Source organism: Centruroides vittatus, unplaced genomic scaffold (genome assembly GCF_030686945.1).
Source record: "Centruroides vittatus isolate TY-2023 unplaced genomic scaffold, ASM3068694v2 contig_474, whole genome shotgun sequence".
NCBI classification, from domain to species: Eukaryota; Metazoa; Arthropoda; class Arachnida; order Scorpiones; family Buthidae; genus Centruroides; species Centruroides vittatus.
This window is the reverse complement of record NW_027122266.1, coordinates 4315494-4335176: the sequence shown is the minus strand read 5'-3', so window position 1 is coordinate 4335176 and position 19683 is coordinate 4315494. Positions and strand designations below refer to the sequence as shown.

The 19683-nt window shown below is 31.9% G+C and overlaps 1 protein-coding gene across 1 annotated transcript; it reads left to right on the top strand.

Annotated features, from left to right (window-relative positions):
- Nucleotides 1-100: 100 nt before the first annotated feature.
- LOC136977764 (DNA polymerase lambda-like) lies at nucleotides 101-19193 on the top strand. The gene is made up of 9 exons (XM_067273312.1): nucleotides 101-565; nucleotides 674-748; nucleotides 3290-3397; nucleotides 3485-3664; nucleotides 6061-6189; nucleotides 6267-6435; nucleotides 17304-17395; nucleotides 17602-17763; nucleotides 18973-19193. The coding sequence occupies exons 1-9, from the start codon at nucleotides 122-124 to the stop codon at nucleotides 19078-19080; spliced, it is 1467 nt and encodes a 488-aa protein (XP_067129413.1). The 5' UTR covers nucleotides 101-121; the 3' UTR covers nucleotides 19081-19193.
- The last annotated feature ends 490 nt before the right edge of the window (nucleotides 19194-19683 follow it).

The window sequence follows — 19683 nt, the reverse complement described above, 5'->3', positions numbered from 1 at the left end:
TGGTGGCAAACGTCATCATAATGGCGGACATGGATGAATGCTTAGGATCTTGGGTGAATGCGGAGTCGATATAATCGACTCTGGTGAAAATATAACGCAGTTTTCAATCATTAAAAACGATATGTCAGAATTATTTTTTTCCGATTTAAAATTCTACATTCTTCCAATAGGGATAGGAAAAGTAAGAAAGCAAATATTCGAAAATCAAATTAAAAAACATGGTGGCCATGTGGTCAATAAAGTATTCGAAGCCACACATTTAATCATCGAAGATTCTTTAGATCGTTGTAAATTAGAAAAATTCGTTAATGAGAAAGATGTAAGAAATTTAGAAATAATTAAAAGCCTTTGGTTAAGTAAATGTTTTGAGCAACAACAATTGATTGATTCAGATTCATATAAATTAAAATGTTCTGTGAAAAGGGAGGATGAGGAATTAATAGATTGTTGTAAACGACAGAAAGTTGAAAATGAATGTTTAAATAACACTCAGAATAATCACCTACAAGATTCAGGTTTCAGTTCAGAAAATACAAGTCCTATAAAGAATCAGACTCTAAATTCGGTATGTAAAACGCATAAAATTAATAGTTATTATTTGTCTTATTTATTTTTTAAATATATAATTGCTTAAATCACTTTGTGTTAATATAATTTTTATGATATCCTCTAGAAAAACTGGGTTTGTTCCTATTCATCTAAATGCAAGCCAACAAATTATAACAAGCATATAATAGAAAAATTGGAAGTAAGTATACATAATTTTTTATAATCTTAAATATAAATTTCATAATACCATTAGAATTTATAAAAGTTTGAGATCAGCGGGAACAACAAGCAAACTAAGCATCTGTTTAGGGTTCTCCAAGCCTAAAGTACTCTGAAGCTGAAAAAATAAACACGTAATTAAATTCCATTCATAAATACGAAATGGAACATTTAAGAGATCCTAAAATTTGTTACCACTTTGCCTTCAGATGTATTAATTCATTTTTGTGAGATATCTAGGTGTTTTGTCTATTTACTATTATTATTGCTGAATTTTATAGTTTTTCTTCATCTATCTCAACTTGTATGCTTTAAAAATGTTATGGAGGAAGCATTGAGATAGATGAGCTTTCTAATAATTTAATTTTGATATATCTAGTAGTTAGTTATTCAATGCCACAATATTCATAGTGATATAAAACAGTTTTAATACAAAATAAAATATAGTACAAATAAACATCATAAGGGAAGTGGAACAGCTCTTTATGTTCCTTGGTCAACTTAAAACTATGTTTCGTTTTTTATTACTTCCGGTCCTGTAACTCATTCAGTAACTACTCTAGGTTATAAATCATTAATAATTGAAATGTGGAGGGGAAAGTTAAAGTCTGTTTAAAAAGGAACCACCATCATCAAAACATTGTGAAAAGTTTGTATTTTGGAACATTGAAAGTGAACTGGTGGTTCCTTTTTAAACAGACTTTGTCTTCAATTTTATTTTTAAAGATAATTTCTGTTTCAACTTTTATCCACTACTTTCATGTATTGCAACTCTGAAACATGGATTCACATCTTAATATGAAATACATCTTTAGATGGATGGATTAAATTCCCTCTACTTTTATGAGCAGTTAGAGAATTTAAAATTGGGCTATCATCCACTATACTAGATTTACATTCATCATATCTTAAAGTTGCACAAACTTTTCTGACTACATATCCAGCTATATAACAAATTATGTGTTCAACACATTCAGTTAAGATGCTAGGTATTAAAACGTAATCATGATTGTTTTGAATTTTATCAGATTTATAAGCTAAAATAAAGCCAGATGTAGAGCTTATAACTTTTTCTGGCGTAACTTGCACACATGAAATACTAGCTTCTATGATAGGGATGTCTTCCAAACAGATGCATTTACCAGCTTTGTCAGCATTTATTTTTTTCTGAACTGAAGGGTTTTTATATGCTGCTTTGAATTAGCATGGAGAATGATTATTGTTGTATTCCCTTTGCATTCCGACACTGTAAAAACATTTTAGTGTTATTGAGGCTAAGTTTAAACAGTGAAATTGATGAAAGAGAATTATTGGCAATTAATGTCCAAACAGTGTTTTGACAGATCAATACAAACAAGGAAACAAGTTTTCCTACTTGATTGCAGTATGCTTTTCCCATCTGGACCTATTTTCAAATTACAAATATATTAATTTGCTTTATTAAAATATTCAAAACATTATTATGATCGTTGACATTTGAAGTTCTTTCAACCCATTTGCTGAACATTTCTTGAACTGAGCACATCAAACAAATCATTCATCTCTTGGATAAATAGCATTCAGAGCTTCACAACCTCTAAATGCTGGTAGCTGCAAATATGTTACAAAATGTTACAGCATCGATTATAGAAGCACATAGTAACTATGTAGCTAAATTCACTTTCACTATTTGTAAAAAAAAACATATACACTCCTAACCTTATTTCCCAAGTGAATATTTTCATTCTGTTGTAAATTGTGCAATGTGTTGATACAATACCAATCAATAATGTCTTTTTTAGAATATAGTTATTTTTTCCTCCTAAAGTATTTCTTCTAAATTAATCATATGGCTAGGATCAAATAAAAACACTATATTATTAGCACTAACAGGATGAACAACAAGTTCACTAATAACTGATACATATCTGTGAAACATGATGCCATGTAATTTTTTAGATGGCTATTGGTATAACTGTATGCTGAGCAAACAGCCATGACAAAAATTTCAGCTCATAGTAGATAAAAATGTTAAAATAGTAGTGTATTTGTACAATTCAGCCCAATACAAGCATGCTACTATGATTGTTTTGGATGCCAAAACTTGGTATGAGTAGTTCATTCTTAACATTAATGGTGTCTGCCTGGGGCTGAACTTTGAATGCAGAAGGATACCTCCCTTTTCTCACAGGTAGAATGGTTTACCTCTAAAATGATTAAAAATGTTAATACAGTGGACCTTTGTTATAGCACTGCTCACTATACCGCACACTCGGTTATAGCATGGGCGATGTTCGCAATGCGATAAGCTCAAACACATTTATACAGGTCCGTGCGGCATTAGTGAGTTGCGCAGTTTATTGTTACTGTGTATTGAGTAATTGTGTATGTATTGAGTTCCTGAATGTATTTTGAATAGTGTTTAATTATTGTATGCATTATGAGTAAAAGAAAAGCTTGACATATTTTATTTTTAAATTAAATGATTTTATTTTAAACAATTGAAGATATTTTATTCAAGATATAATTTTTTTTAATACAGATTTTAGCTGAAACATATAAAAATACCAAAGATCATTGGAGAGCTTTAGGTTATCAGAAAGCTTTAATTGCTTTGAGAAATCATCCAAAGCCAATAACTAATTATGAAGTTGGTATTTTTTTATATTAATTAAAATACTAAAATTCTGAATTTAGTTCAAAGTTTGAACATTTCTTTATTATGATTTTAAATTAGGAGGCTCTTTCTTTACCAGGAATTGGAAAGAGTCTTGCTAATAAAATTTGGGAAATTATTGAAAGTGGACATTTGAGAAAAATTGATGAATTATGTTCTGGACAGAAAGTAGAAGCAATAAACTTATTTACCAAGATTTGGGGAGCTGGACCTACAACTGCAGAACAGTGGGTTCAGCAGGTAAGAATTAATTGATTTTATTTAATTTTAACAAAACAAATAATTTATTAAATCTAGAAATTTAATGGAAATGTGATTATTATAATAAGACTAACATAAAATCAGCATAACAACTAACATAACATCATATGTAATTTGGTTGTAAGTAATAAAGCAGGGCCATAGCAATTGCCTGTACACATCCTGAAATGTTGGGTCCTGCAACTAGAAGAAATTAAGTTGATAATAATGCATATTTAAGATCATGTCTGTCAACTGTCCTGCTCTCAGAAGGATAGCTAACTTCTTGGCGACATGATGCTTGCCTGACATGAAATTCAATAGGCTTGCTCTGCAAATATCGATGAATTAAAGCATATTTAATGATTGTATTATTATTTATGTATAGGATACTTTTTAAGTTTAGTTTTAAATGATTTTCTGTTTTTAGGTTAAGTTTTGTCATTTTCATGGTTTTCATTATCTTGTCAAACATTATATCATGGATTTGGTTCGTTCTGTTACTACACCTGTTCATAAACCTATAAATAATTCTAGTACATGTATAGAGGACTCGATCCAAGACTAGAATAATTATACCTTCACATCCCAAATCTGCATTGGTGCATTTATACATCACTAGACTCAATGATTTTATTGTGGAACTCTAAATTTTACTGGCAAAACCCTAAGGTTCTGCACAACACAAGTTGGGAACCCATCCTACAAGAACAAATTCTTTAATTTCTTAACTCAAGGTTAAGATAGTATGCAATGCTTGCATACATTCTTAACATTAACATTTTACTTATGTCAGAGCTACTAAATAAATTGATTCTTTCAGATATTCCACCCAACCCATATAGTCTTTATTATGTTATTCAGGTTGTGTTTCAGGACATATGGAGACTGACATAATTTGACTTATATACATTTCTAAATATAACATAACTTTTCATACTATTTTGAACTTTTTTATTGTAAGTGTTATACTAACAAATTGGCAAATGGTATTGAGATATATGAATACTCTTGTATTTCTGGGTAATACAAGATTATTTATAAATTTGCATTAAGTTAATGAATTAAATTTTATGCTTGATTTAATTATGTAAAGATCTCTACATTTCTTTTATTTATTTAATGTTTCTTGATTTCAATACATGATGCAATGCTGATTAATTTTTTAATTTATACATAAATCAAAATAAATTAGTATTTGGATTAATAAATTTAAATTATGAACAAATTCAATATATAAAATATAATTTAACATAGGATCAGAGATTTAAACATTCAATAGTTTCAAATACCAAAATAACATAGTTTAGAATGTCAGTTTAAATCATTGAAATATTATTCAAATAAACTTTTTTTTTATATTTGATTTAATCACTGAATGATGAACATTCAGTGATTAAATCAAATATAAAAATTTTGAAAAAATTCTTAAGGGATTAATTAATTAACCCCTTAAGACCGTAACCCGAGATATCTCAGGCTGTGCGTGAGGATGAGCAGCCCTTAACCCAAGTTATCTTGGGCAAGTATTAAATAACCATTTGTAATCATCCTTTAATATATCATATGAAAATGTCTTGAATTGTAATTACTAAAAAAATATAATACTTGTATTTATATATGTTTTTAAATTCTCTATAGTTTAAGTCAATTTTTGAAAATATACATTTACTTTCAGCCTTTTTTCTTGATTGCATCAGTTTTTCAGTTTGATGCAAATTACTTTACATCCAAAAAATTACATACCCAGAACCTTTTATGGTGTGGTAACTCATAAATATCATCACACAAACATTTTCGAATCTCTTCTGGGCTCTGCTTCAGGCTCCAAATCGTTTCTAGATGGATTGTCGATTGCCATTAAAAATTCGTTTGATTGGTATGACGTTGAATTATCAGTTCAATCGTAATTTCGAAAGGATTTACAAAAAATCCACGTCGCACATGCACAACAAGTCAGCCCGTCCAAATTACAATCTTTTCGAAATTACAATGGAACTGATATTTCAATGACATGCCGATTGAATGGATTTTTAACGGCAATCAAACATCCATCTAGAAACGATTTGGAGCCTGAAGCAGAGCCCTGAAAGGGTTCAAAAATGTTTGTGTGACGATATTTATGAGTTACCACACCATAAAAGGTTCTGGGTAAGTAATTTTTTGGAAGTAATTTCGGTGTGGTGAGTAGTGTTATTTAAATTACTTTACAATTTATTTCATTATTATTTAATTGCTATAAAACAATAAAATTAATTATTTTCATTTTTTTAAATATTTATAAAATCAACTCTATCTATTCATAATATTATGTTAGGAAAAAATGTATTTGAAATAAAAATATATAATTATTTAAATGGCATTATATTTCATAATTAATATGTATTTTTTACCAGGGTTTATATACATTAGAAGATTTAAATTCCAAGGCAAAACTGTCTTTTCAGCAAAAAATTGGATTAAAATATTTTGATGATTTTTTGGATAGAATGCCTCGAGAGGAAGCCAAACAAATTGCAGAAACAGTAAAAATAGTTCAGTTCCATCTCTTTTACATAGAATTTTTAAATAATGATATTATTTTTTATTTAAATTTTGGTAGGTAAAATCAGTTGCATTATCTCTTAATCCTGGTTTAATAATTGAAGCATGTGGTTCATATCGACGTGGCAAGCAAACTTGTGGAGATTTGGATATTCTGATTACACATTCTGATCGTGAATCACATAAAAGCATATTATCTGATCTGATTAATAAATTACATGAACAGGGTAATTATTGTTAAATTTTAATAATATATTTTATTTTTAAGCATTAATTAAACTTTACATCTTTATTCTTGAAAAAAAATAATACTTTATTAGTATTAATGTTAAAATGTTGAGTTTCAGTAGTAAATAAAATTTTATCTTGGTAACAAATTATGCATTAAGTCATCATCAATATTCATTCTTGTTCCTTCATATTAATCAGATGGCTGTCATAAGATATCATTCTCTTGAAGAATCTGTTTGAGCACATTGTAATTCATTGAGATTTTTCATGAATAGTTCAGGTCAGAGGTCAGTCTGTTTTTTATTATTCTTCATTTATATTAGCTAAATCTGTTCTGAATCTAGTTCATCAGTAATAAATAAAATTGAGGTTAGCTCTACTGTCCATGTTTTATATTAGCAAATTATTCTCTTTCTCTATCCTTTTACACTGTCTGATGTATAATATAAAAAATATTTTTTATTCTTGAATAAACAATTGAAAGATACAGTAATACCACAAAGTCTTTTCTTATATGTATTCATGAATTGATTTTTGATATTTAATTAATCTGAGATATGATGTCAAATCATGAAAACACATAGCATTAGTTTTTCTCTGGGATATACAAGAAATCATGTTCAATAACCCAAACAACTAGATATAACACCCAAAAATTTAAGCACAAAGAAAAAAAAAAAGAAGAAAAAATAATACACAAGGAAAATGTTAATAAACAACACTAGCAAATGTTTTCTCCCATGTTAAATGGTCATCCTCATGCTACTGACCTTCAAAAACTCAGATGCACCTGATAAAGAAACTGTTTTGAACATAGTAAGTTCTTAACATTGGTGGTTGTTATCTACATCAGTGTTCCGCAACCTTTTTCTATTCGCGGCACACCTATGACTCAACATGACAACATGGCACACCAAAATGTTATTCCCCTTAAAAACGTATATTAATAGAATTTCGTAATGCCATAAACCTATTATTATTATTATGTTGGGCTTTGTGAGTTATACTTGGTTGACACCGATTGCTGTGTAATATGCCGGACCAGAGTCAAGGCATAGTAATTTCAAAACAAGACAAAAATTAAATAAGTGTGTCTGTATTCAGGAATTTCCTAACAATATGACATGTATTCAATATAGTGTCCTTCTGTAGTGTGATGTATACGTTTCTATTGAATTTTAATGTTTCCAGGCTTTTGTGTAGTGTGTGTTATATGACACCTATAGAGGAGAGAACAACAGGTACAGTACAATAAGCACCCTATTCATTCTCCATAGATGCCTTATTTCCTGGGTGAGATCTATGTACTTGCTGATTTTTTCAGTGCATGTGTTTTGTACGTTGTGAGTGTTTGGAACAGATATGTCTATAATGTATGTGATTTTATTGTGTTTGTCAATGAGTGTGATGTCTGGTCTGTTGTAGTAAATTGTTTTGTGATTATGGCTCTGTCATACATTTTGTACGTGTTGTTTTCCAATACTGTCTGTTGAATGTAGGCCTATTTGTAATATGGTTCGTAGATGTCTAGTAATTCGTGTTTCTTTGCAAGCTCTTGATGTATTTGCTGCTGGATTATGTCTACGTAAAATACCTATCTGTGCCAAGAGCTTGCAACCAGAAGTGATGTGTTGTATGGTTTCTGGCTTGATGTGACATTTTCTGCATGTGTTGTTTGTGATTGTTGTATCTTTGAGTATTGTTTTCTGCAGTTTTTAGTATGACCTGGGGACCTATTCTGAGCTCTTCCGATAACTGAACGAGAGCGATACACGGGACATTCCATAAGTCCCCTTAGCGAAAGGCAGTTAACGAACCTTAGACAAATCGCTATTCTGTGCTCCACGTTAAGTGGGTTTCGCTACGGGTAGTTGGTCGAGATGCGTCTGGGTTCCATGCTATCAATAGCTATTACGCTTTAACCAATCACAGTTTAGTTAACATTGTATTTTGTCACGTGACTGCAACCCACCATTTTCTAAGCGAAGCACGTGCTTTTAGCATTGTCGCGTACTAGCGCTAGCGAATATAGTTTTTGTTTTGTTTTAAAATGTCTGGGTCTATTACTGGGTCTATTTTGTCAGCCCATTTGTTAAGCAAATATTTATTTTTAAAAATTATAATTTATGTGATAGATAGTAATTTATGTATAGTGTATAGTTTACTATTAAGTTATGTATATAGAATGTATTATTTTTTTTTAATACTAAAACTAATGAATTAAAGCCGACATTAAACTTAGATAAAATCTACAAAATAAAGATTTCTATTATTACATAATGCTAACATTTTACAATTATACAAAGTATGTCTAAGTTTCTTTGTATATTTCTATATAACTTCATGTAATTAATGTATTTTTTAATTCATTCATTAAGAATAAAGTGACAAACTTAATTTTGCCACAAGTTCTACTTCTATAAACCTTATAACCAAATTAGAATTAGTATTATGATTAAATGTCAAATGCAATACATCTTATTAAATGTAAATTATTATTTGCATAGACGTGGAGTGACTGGAAAGCAAACATTAAAAGTAAAGCCTCACAAATAAAAAAAAATCAACGTTTCAAACAGGAAATGGCCTTCGGTTAATCAAAAATTAACTGAAGTTGAAGAAAGAGTATTAAATTTAATCGGTGTTACTGCTATCCCCTCTCTCCAATTGCTCGTGAAGTAAAGTCATTCTTACCCAAAAAAACGCCATGTTGTTTTCACTTTCGTTACGTTCCTAACGGCAGCTCGAGAGTGACCGATAACAAAAGCTTAGTTATCGCACGTGGCTATCGGCACCGAAAACAAAACGTACGGCTCGGAATAGCATTTTCACAGTTGATTAAACGCAAATCACGTGGTACCGATAGGAACTGGTTTTTATCGTATTCGTTAGCTTAACGATACTACTAAGAATAGGTCCCCTGATCCTATATGGCAATCATCAATACTTCTGTCTCTCCAAAGAGGCATCCCCAAGCTAACCAGCTGTTTGATGCAGTTAAGTCAACAAAATCCTGGGCCAGGTCATAGGGACACTCCCATAATTGTTTAATGGTGTCTATGGTTTTTATATGTTGTGTCGTGTCCAAACATTGTGAATGTAAATTTAATAGTGTATTGTTTGAGTCTACTAGAGTTACTGCTTTATGTAACTGTAAGCTTTCTTGTTTTTTGTAGAAAAATTCTTGCAGTATCTGTATTTGTTTGTAGTGGAGGTTAACTATGTCGATCAGGTCACGTCCGCCATTTTTATGTGGAATGGTTAATCTTTCTATGGTGGATTTAAGATGATGATGTTTATGCTTAGTAAGTGTTGTTCTTGTTTTTATTTGGAGTTGCTAAAGATTTGTGTGAGTCCATGTATAACTCCAAAAGAATAAGTGAGTACTGGGATGACATATGTGTCTATTGTATTAACATCATCTTATTTCATCAATGCTGTGGCAGAGAATGAAATACAAGCATAAGAAACTGATCTGTTGTGATTTTTCTAACTGCTTCTAATATTTAAGCTGTTCCTTATGGAAGGTGTAATGTATGAGGCAGACTTGTTTAAAATGTACCTTTGTGTCTGGGTTGGCAACATATGTTACCAGGGCTGTGGTGTAGGTCCTTTATTGACAGATGCTTGATGCTCCTTGAGGTAGATGCTATGAGTACAGTACATAGGCCTGTAGCTCCTATGTACTGTACTCATAGTTGCAGTTAGATCTGTGATCAGTAAGGGGGATAGTATATACCTCTGGGAGGAGCCACATGTCAAGTCGGTTCTTAGCATTACAGAGGATGGTGAAAACAGAGATTTCTGAAAGCCAGGCAGAAGTTGTTATTTCTGGCAATCTCCTTGTAAAAGGCTGACAGCCTTTCTATCATATGTAACTGCTTTGTAGGTGATGATGTGGGACAATTTCAAGATGGCATTTGAACGAAGATATACAGTGGTGCCTCATATAACGTACTTAATCCATTCCAGGTGCATGTCCGTTAAGTGAAACGTCCATTATACAAAATGCATTTTCCCATAGAAATACTTGTTAAAACACCTAATTCGTTCTGCAGCATAAAATAACCGTACTGTATCATAAAAAAAATGAGCATAGGGTGTGTTCTTTTATTCCTCCGCATTACTCTGCGCGAACGACATCCGTTTAAAAATTCCTGCGGAACGCATTCCTAAATTTTGGTGGGAGTGCGTGCCGTCGAATGGCAAAAAATGGACATTGTAGCAGTAGTTTACGGTGGAAAGCAACATGGCATCCTCCATGGCTCAGATAGTTTTGTTTCTGGGTCCATTATGTGGTTTTATGAATGAAAATTTAGAAATTGTGAAAGTGCGAGTTAGCGCACGCGGTGATGTAAGTGTCTTTATGAATTTTTTTCGAATGGTAGCCGGCATTCAAATTTTTTTCGTGGCTATTTTGAATGCTCTTTCAACAAATAATCCATTTTATGGTTAAATTTTACAATTGCGACCCTTCTTTTGCCTTTAAAAGCTCATATTTTAGAATTATAGATTCCTCTATCACGATACTATCGATAGTGTGGGCGCTGCCATCTTTCTTTCTTTCACTGTCGTTCCTAAATGCCTACAAACAGCAGTGCACTCCCGTAGTAGCGGAGACGCAGAGCGACTGCTATTAAAGAACGCACCCATGGAGCAGTCACCAATTATGCCGGAAAGTCTGTTGTTCGCAGCCAGTCCGTTGCTCGAGTCACGTAACGGCCAAACAGAAAGTTCGTTGTTCGCAGCGTCCATTATTCAAGGCGTACGTTATACGAGGCACCACTATATAAGACTTTTGGTAATGTCTTAGAGTAGCCATGTTTTCTGGAATATTGGGTGATAGTTTACAGTTCATTGCTCCTGTCTAGAGCATTGGGTGAATGGATGTACACTTGTCATATAAAGGTGCTAAAGCCAACTACCTTGAAGAAATAAGGGTTGTGAGATGGGGTTGGAATGACAATTAGGTGGTATGTAGACTTTAGTTGATATTCATCCATTAGATAGTATAAGATGAAGGTCAAGAAGTGCACCTCTCACACATTGTCTTGTTTCAGGCAGAGGCAGAGGCCATAGAGATTGGAGTTGCTTTAATGCATGAACTTGTGTGTACAGGTTTTTTGTTACCACAAGATAAGAATATCCCCAATGTAACATGCATAGAGGAGAATAAGCTGGTCAAAAGTGGAAAGAACCAACAAGACCTCTAACTGTTGAATATTGAGTTCACATAACATGCCTGATAGAGGGCTAGCCATAGGCTCTTCTAGCTAGCTACTGTTATTTATTAATATTTTCCTGTTGGATTTTTTTTTAGTTTTGTTTTATTTTGTTTTTTTTATTTGAAAATTTTTAATAGATTTAAATTGATTGAAATAGAAAATATTGATCTGGAATAGCATTTGAATTCACAATTCTTACAAACTGGATTGTATTTATAAGTTAAATCATCTGTTTTATGCCAGGCTTCATTTCTTCATATAAGTGTGACCTGTGTTAAAAAGTAGTAAAAATCAGATTAATGATTTTTACTACTTTTGACTTTTAAAAATTTTTAAAATGAGGATTGTGTCAAAAAATAAATTTTTCATTTTTCAATCCATTTCAATTTCAACATCTGATGTTAAATAACAGTTAGGAGTCTGATGGTGAGAGATTTGGGCTGCAAGGAGGATGAAGAATAACCTATAACTTCAGGTTCTTATTGTGTTTTTTTGGGCTGCAATTTGAAAGAATTGTAGACCTGTAAATTTCCATTGTAATTCATCTGCTTGTCTGTCTCTCCTTAAGCTTGAGAACAATGTTAGATAGATGAAAGTTTGGACCAGATATGAAAAGATTAGGGTAGAAGACCCCAATTAACTATATGCAAACTTCCAGTCTACACTGGAAGTCACATAATTTCAATTCAGAAATTTTCCCCTGAACGGAGTTAGATAGATGACTGGCATGACTCTTGTTATCAGGAAAGGTATAGAGACAAAACATTAGTAATTTGAGATCAAAAACATATATTTTAAATTAAATAAATTAAGAATATGATTAAAAATTTCAGCCCAGCATTGTGACAATGTCACAGTAATTTTTGCTCGTTGCATTATGGTCTTGCATTGTTTTGGTGCAAGATGGTTTTTCTGGCCTTACTCTACAAATACATCACTTGAATGCTCATAAAGTTTCTTAATACTTAATTGAATTAATTATTTTTTCCTTTACTAGATACTTCATGAAAAACTCCTTTTCCATTTGAAAAAATTATTAGTATGAAATTCTGAGCAAAGGAAACAGTTTTAAAGTTACACTGGGCAGAGAGTAAGGTTACCAGGTGTATAAGCTTAAATCCGCTGTTTTTTAGTCAGAAAAAAACACGTTTTTTTCATAGCAAGCAAAAACAAATTTATTCAAAGTACTTTCCCTGACTAGCAACACATTTTTTCCATCTCTCAGGCAATGTGTGGATACCATGCCAAAAAAATTCTTTTTCTTTCGAGGCAAACCACTCATCAAGCCATTTCTGGACATTTTCGTAAGAATCGAAGTGGCGCTCAGCGAGCGCGTGGCCCATCGACGAAAATAAGTGATAGTCAGAAGGGGCCAGGTCTGGTGAATAAGCGGGATGGGGTAGCACCTCCCAGTCGAGTGTCTCCAAGTAGTTTCGGACCAATGTTGACGAGTGCAATGGTGCATTGTCGTGGAGGAAAATCAGCTTGTTGTGTCTTTGCTGATAATCTGGCCTTTTTTCATGCAGAGCATGGTGCAATTTGATCAGTTGTTGGTAGTAGCGGTGGGCATTGACAGTTTCACCAGGTTTCAACAGCTCATAGTAGATGATATCCTGCTGATCCCACCAAACGCACAGCATCGTCTTCCATCCAAAGCGATTTGGTCTTGGGGAAGATGTTGATGGTTTGCCTGGATCAACCCACGATTTCTTGCGTTTAGGATTCTCGAAATATATCTATTTTTCGTCACCAGTTAGAATCCGATGAAGAAACGACTTTCTTTTTTGTCTGGCGAGTAAGATTTCGCATGTGTTTTGGCGTCGCTCCATCTGCCTATCGTTCAATTCGTGCGGCACCCATTTTCCGATCTTTTGAATCTTTCCCATGGCACGTAGACGCATGGAAATGGCTGGTTGAGTAACACCCAGTTGCTCGGCAAGCATTTTTTGTGATTGGGTATCGTCCTCATCCAAAAGAGCCTGCAACTGACGGTCTTCAACCTTCCTGGGCCAATTTTCACGCTTCTTGTCACTCAGGTCAAAATTGCCGTCTTTGAACTGACGAAACCAATCTCTGCACGTGGTTTCCAATAAAGCACTGTCGCCATAGGGCCTCCACAAGCATTCGATGAGCTTCAGCAGCCGATTTCTTCAAATTGAAGCAGAAAAGCAGAGCTTCCCGCATATGCTGTTTTTCTGGCACAAAACTAGGCATGATTACCAAAGGAAAAGTGTATGATGTCGTATGAAATCGCTGATGATGTGCACTGATTAATGTTGACAAATGTCAAAATCATAGAAAAAAAAAATATGGCATCTCCACGGTAGCTTAATCCGCTTACTAACGCCATCTATTTAGCAAACAGCGGATTTAAGCTTATATACCTGGTAATAATACTGAATCAGCTGTCTTTTATTTTCAGGGTCAAAATAATGAGCTGTTAGCTTATCTTTGCTGATGATTTCTGTGGGAAAATTATCCCTTATATTAATGGCTACCTTATACAGTCTACATACCCCTTACATGAAAATAGGAAATTTCATATATCCTAAATGGCATAACAATGGTTTATTTACTTTATTACAGACTAGAAAGTTTATTCAATTAATTATTAAATCACTATTGCAAATAACGCTTTTGAATAATTGTTCCATTATCATGATTTTTAATTCATTAATTTGCAATTTAAAATACTACAACACTTATTTTAGCAATATAAATGCAAAATTAGCTAATAAAAATGATTAAAATAACCAGGTTCTCACCAATGTATAATATAATATAATATGTAAAAGGTAAAATATCACAAGATAAAAGAAAAAAATCCTCTGAAAACTCTGTTCTGTAATGCTAATTACATTAATGAAACCATTCTAAAAAGTTCTACTTTTAGAAGCCATAATTTAGAATGAAGAGTTTTAGGGAAACCATCAAGACATAAGATTATGGTGTAACATAAAGAAAGGCAGGAGATGACTTTTATGCAATTATGTGGTTCTTCTAAGGGCTGGCAAGAACAATTCATTGGTCATAATGAAGCAAGAGATATAAAGAAGCGTTTTACACTAGTATATTCTGCAAATGGGGTGTGAAAGTATACAAGACAACTATCTAGACAAGCTACAGGCCTGAGTAATAAAGTTTACACATTCAAAGCTTGTCAAACACTTGAAATTGGACAAAGTGGTGGTGGAATCTCCTGATATTTCAAAATTATATGCTTTTGCAAAAGGGGTGGGCAGGAACAGGACAATACTCAATAAGGCAAGATTTTCAACCCAGAAATTAGAGAGATCTATGCGCAACCTATTTAATTTCTTATATCTTGAGGGATACCCATACACCATTGCCAGTTCATATAAGTTAATTAACAAATTGACAAATCTCTAGGGGATAAATTACAATCTTAGATTTCAAATCTTTATACCCCTCAATAAAAATAAAGCCTTGTTTCTGCACCCTGCCAGATTGGTTAATGCATGAGATTGCTAATAGTGCACTCCAATAGTTAATATTGGAATTGGCATATCTTTTGTGTTACTCATCTCATCTTTCCAATTTGACACTTGCATCTACATACAAAAGAGGGGAATATCCATGGATAGCCTCTCTAGTTGGGAACCTTTGTGAAATTGTCATGTACTGTCTTAAACTGGAGATATTTCTGAGCTTCCTTCCAATCATCTTGATATATAAAAGGCGAATAGATGACATCATCATCCAGTGATCAAACCTGACATCAATGCCTTCCTGTGATGAATGAATGACAAACTATGTGGCCTATTGCTAGAAATAGAGCAGATGAGTAACACAGAAGCCCACTTTAAGGATCTTAGCATCAGTTATATTGATGACTGAATCAAGAATGATTTATCACAAACCTGATTTCTGCCCACTATCAGTATGCTCTCATGACCCTTATGATCTCATGACACAGTGGCTTTTTTCAGAGTCCTCACTAAAAGAGCATGCACATACACATTGTTCAACTTGACAGATACAGAAGCTGAACTAACAGATAGCCTGGGCACATGGCTTTGATGAGCACTTAATCTCACAATTATCTGATAAACATAATCCTAGAGTAACAATAGTAACAATACAGATGACAACATTGACAGCATGGAGCACATGAACACTGAGGAGGTTAATTACTTATGAACATCACTTTCATGCAGTATGTAAATAAATAGCAAAACATAAAAGTGCTTATATTGAGTATAGACATGACTCCACTATATATCCACTACTAAGAAATGGGAAAGTTGCTATAAACAAAGAAAGGGTACATGGGGTTTATAAGATGCTCTTGAAGGATGGTGTGACACAGACTTAGTTTACATATATGCCACAAAAAGATCCCTCAAGCTGTGTGTAAAAGAGTACAGATATGACACAGACAACATGAAACCATTTCTGCCTCTGATAACAGCATTGAGGCTGAACATGACTGGGTGAATATGATACATTACACCCAGCATAATGACCATATTAGAGATTTAGAGGCCTTGGAGCTCTTTAAAGTTGACAGTTAGGCAACTGTATTAACCATAAAGATGAAAAACAAATTTTATGCACATGATAGGTGCACTTTGATCTGACCTTAACACCTCACTACTGCCCATTCACACCTTTGTAGTCTTGATTGGTTTATCCATATTTATAACCTATTCAAATTTATTGATTTAAATTTGAGTTTTGAAGAACTTTTTATAATCTCTTCACATTTTAATGATATAAATTTAAATTCTGCAGATGTTTCGTTTGAAACATTCCGATATAGAACATGTATCTTTAAACCTGATGCAGATTTCAAGAGGAGGTCAAAAACATTTGTATTGTATTAAAACATTATATTACTGGAAGGACTTGGTTTTTTGTAATGTATTTAGTGTATCATAAAGTATATAAGAAAAGAAAAAGTTAGCAGCTTTTAAAGGCTTGTTGGAGAAAATTTTAAATTGCCTAGGTATAAATTTAAAAAATACTAATTTATAATTAAATTAGACAGCCATTACAGATTTCTTTCTGCTCACTATTTGAAAGATCTTCTTGTACTTTAGGGGTTGCCTACCACAGGTTGGGAAACACTGTCCTATATAATGATAATAAAAGTTCTTGACAAACTTTTTTACTTGCTGTTTTTTCATGGCATCTCAATTATTGTGATATGCAGGTAGTACAGATTTTTCTTTAATTCAAAGATAATGTGCAGCTTTCCTTCTTGACTGATATGTAGTTGGAGGTTCTTTTTATATAATCTGGAAATTTCTTCAAATTTGACAAATGAACTCAAGTCTGGTTCTCTTCATGTATTATTAAAATGGTATTGTGAAATTGAACATTTGTGAATTTTGGTAGACATGAAATCTTTCAACACTAAACATGCAATCACTGATCACTGCTTTGTACAGAATGAGGAAAGTGAATTAGTGTTTAACCAATTACCATTCACTTTACTTTTAATATATTTCTGGCAAAAAACAGAAAAAGCATTAAAAAACTTCTTATATATTTTTATGAGTTTATAAAGAGCTATGTCTAGAAATTTACTTGCAAAATTTAACTACAAATATAATAATTTATTTTAACAAATATAGAAATATATTTGCATATAACTTCTTAAATTTATTTAACAGGTTTTCTAACTGATGATTTAGTTAAAAATGGAGAATATGGAACACACAGAAAATATTTAGGAGTATGTAAATTGAATGGAGATGACAAAAAAGTAAACATTTTCTTAAAAATTATTTTAAATTAGAGTTTTCTTTTTATCATAACTTGTATTTCCATATTATTTGATGCTTCTTTTACTTTCATTTGTATTGATTTTATTCTTTTATTTAGGTTGCTTTTCCTTAGGTTGCTTAGGTTGCAAAAATATTTGAAATACTCTTTATTATTATTAATATATAAAATATATCTTTTATTTAGCATAGAAGAATAGACATCATAACAGTACCATATAATGAATTAGCTTGTGCTATGTTATATTTTACTGGTTCTGCGCACTTTAATCGTTCTATGCGTTTATTAGCGAGAAAGAAAGGAATGGCACTTTCTGAACATTCTCTGAATGCTGGAGTTATTAGAAGAGTAAGAATTTTTATTAAATTTACTTTAGAATCAATTTGTTTCTGTTTATATTATTTTATTACATTCAACTTTGTATGCATTTTTATAGAGTTATACTTCCTGCTTATTTGTACTTCAGTTTACTTAAACTCATTTTATAATGTAATATTTTCATCATTGCTTCTATCACATAAACAACTAAATATAATAATTATTAATGACTAAATTTTTCTAAGGAATTTAAAATTAAAATTTATATATATGATTATGTTGCTGTATTATTCATCTGATATAACCATTATTAACTTTTGGGCAGATTTATTATTATTTTGTAAATAGAACATGATAACATTTAATCGTGATGTTAAACTAATTCAAAATGAAAATGGCAAGAAAAATCATTGACTAGAACTAGTTTGAGCTATTATTCAAAAATAAATCATGTGTATATAGTTTTGGATTGTCATTCACTGTGTAATACTCTACCAACATTAGCCATATGGTGCCACTTCTATTTTCCTATCATAAGCAGTCATTATTAGAAAGCTGGAGTTTTAGCTGTTTCCCCAAACATTTGTATCCTTATTTATCCTCGACTGTTCGACACCTTGTGAATAATAGATTTGCACCCTCAATCAGATCGAACACCCTTGGCATCCAGTTTTCTCAAATTAAGTGAACATTTTCTGAGAGCTTGTGGAGTCAATAGACCTTGCCATAAATTAAATTAAGACAATGGAATTCCTGAAGTGAAGCCACAGCATTATTGTTTTTTTCATAAAACAGTTTTACAAGAAATGCATGCATAGAGAAGGTGATAGTCATGGTAGTTGATAAGAATGATATTAAACTGTTGTTGCCACTTTTATACCTAGAACTTGGTTGCTGCATGTGTGCTGGTGCAAAGGAAATTGCTTTTTTGTTGTTTGCAATGCCAAAAATGTCATAGTGAGTTTAATATTAATTTTTTATGGAAATTTCTTCCTTATGTCCAGAAAAGTCATCATACTAGATTTGATTGCATTTGTCTGTTAAATTTTACACAGAATTTAATTTTTATCACCTAGTATAATAAAGTTCCATTTGTGAATTTGCAGTAATGTAACATTTGTAGTTCATCTAATAAATAATTATTAAATATTGCGAAACTAATATAAATTATATAAATTTTTATTTTGTAAGTTAATACTTAAATTTTTGAAGTTGAAGGTTATCATGTTTGACTTTTAGAAAGGAGAAAAAATTTGTGAAGGTTATGCTCTTCTTACACCAACTGAAGAATCTGTTTTTGAGCATTTGGGATTAACTTACAGAATTCCAGAAGAAAGAGATCATTAAACAGGACATTAATAATGAATATTGTTTGTTATTATAACAAACATAGAATTAACTGTTATATAAATACACAAACTTTTTAATTTTAAACATTATATAAAATGAAATATTATGAAGGAAGATCTGTTATTGAATTTTATAATTTTTAAATTATTAAATGAAATTATTTATAATTTATTAATTAATTATGTATATAATCTACTATATAAAACTGAAAAAATGATATCTGTCAGCGTATGGAGCACCAGCAAAGCATAGAAACAAACCTAGGAATTGTACTGTACGTTGGATTTGGATGGCCTGCGATTTGCAGTCGTTATTACAGGTATACCTCGAGTTACGTCGTTCTCGATTATACGTCGTTTGTCAAAAAAGTATATGGAAAAATAAAAATCAAGTTTAAGTCATTTTATTCGACTTTAAATCCGTCCGCCACAAACATTGAAGTCGTAATATCACTAGAAAAGCGTTAAAAGCACATAAAATCGTATTAAAATATGTACATTTACAGTAAATGCTAATATAATCATCATAAATCCTAGAGAAAAAAACATGAAAACATCTGTGTTTCTGTGTTGTCGTCTTATTTAACGGTCTTTAAGTGCT

Excerpts from the sequence above, each read along its gene's own strand:
- LOC136977764 (XM_067273312.1), top strand. The coding sequence starts at position 122 with ATGTCAGAATTATTTTTTTCCGATTTAAAATTCTACATTCTTCCAATA. Across the intron at positions 3,398-3,484 it reads AGCCAATAACTAATTATGAA|GAGGCTCTTTCTTTACCAGG; the intron begins GTTGGTATTTTT and ends ATTTTAAATTAG. Across the intron at positions 3,665-6,060 it reads CAGAACAGTGGGTTCAGCAG|GGTTTATATACATTAGAAGA; the intron begins GTAAGAATTAAT and ends ATTTTTTACCAG.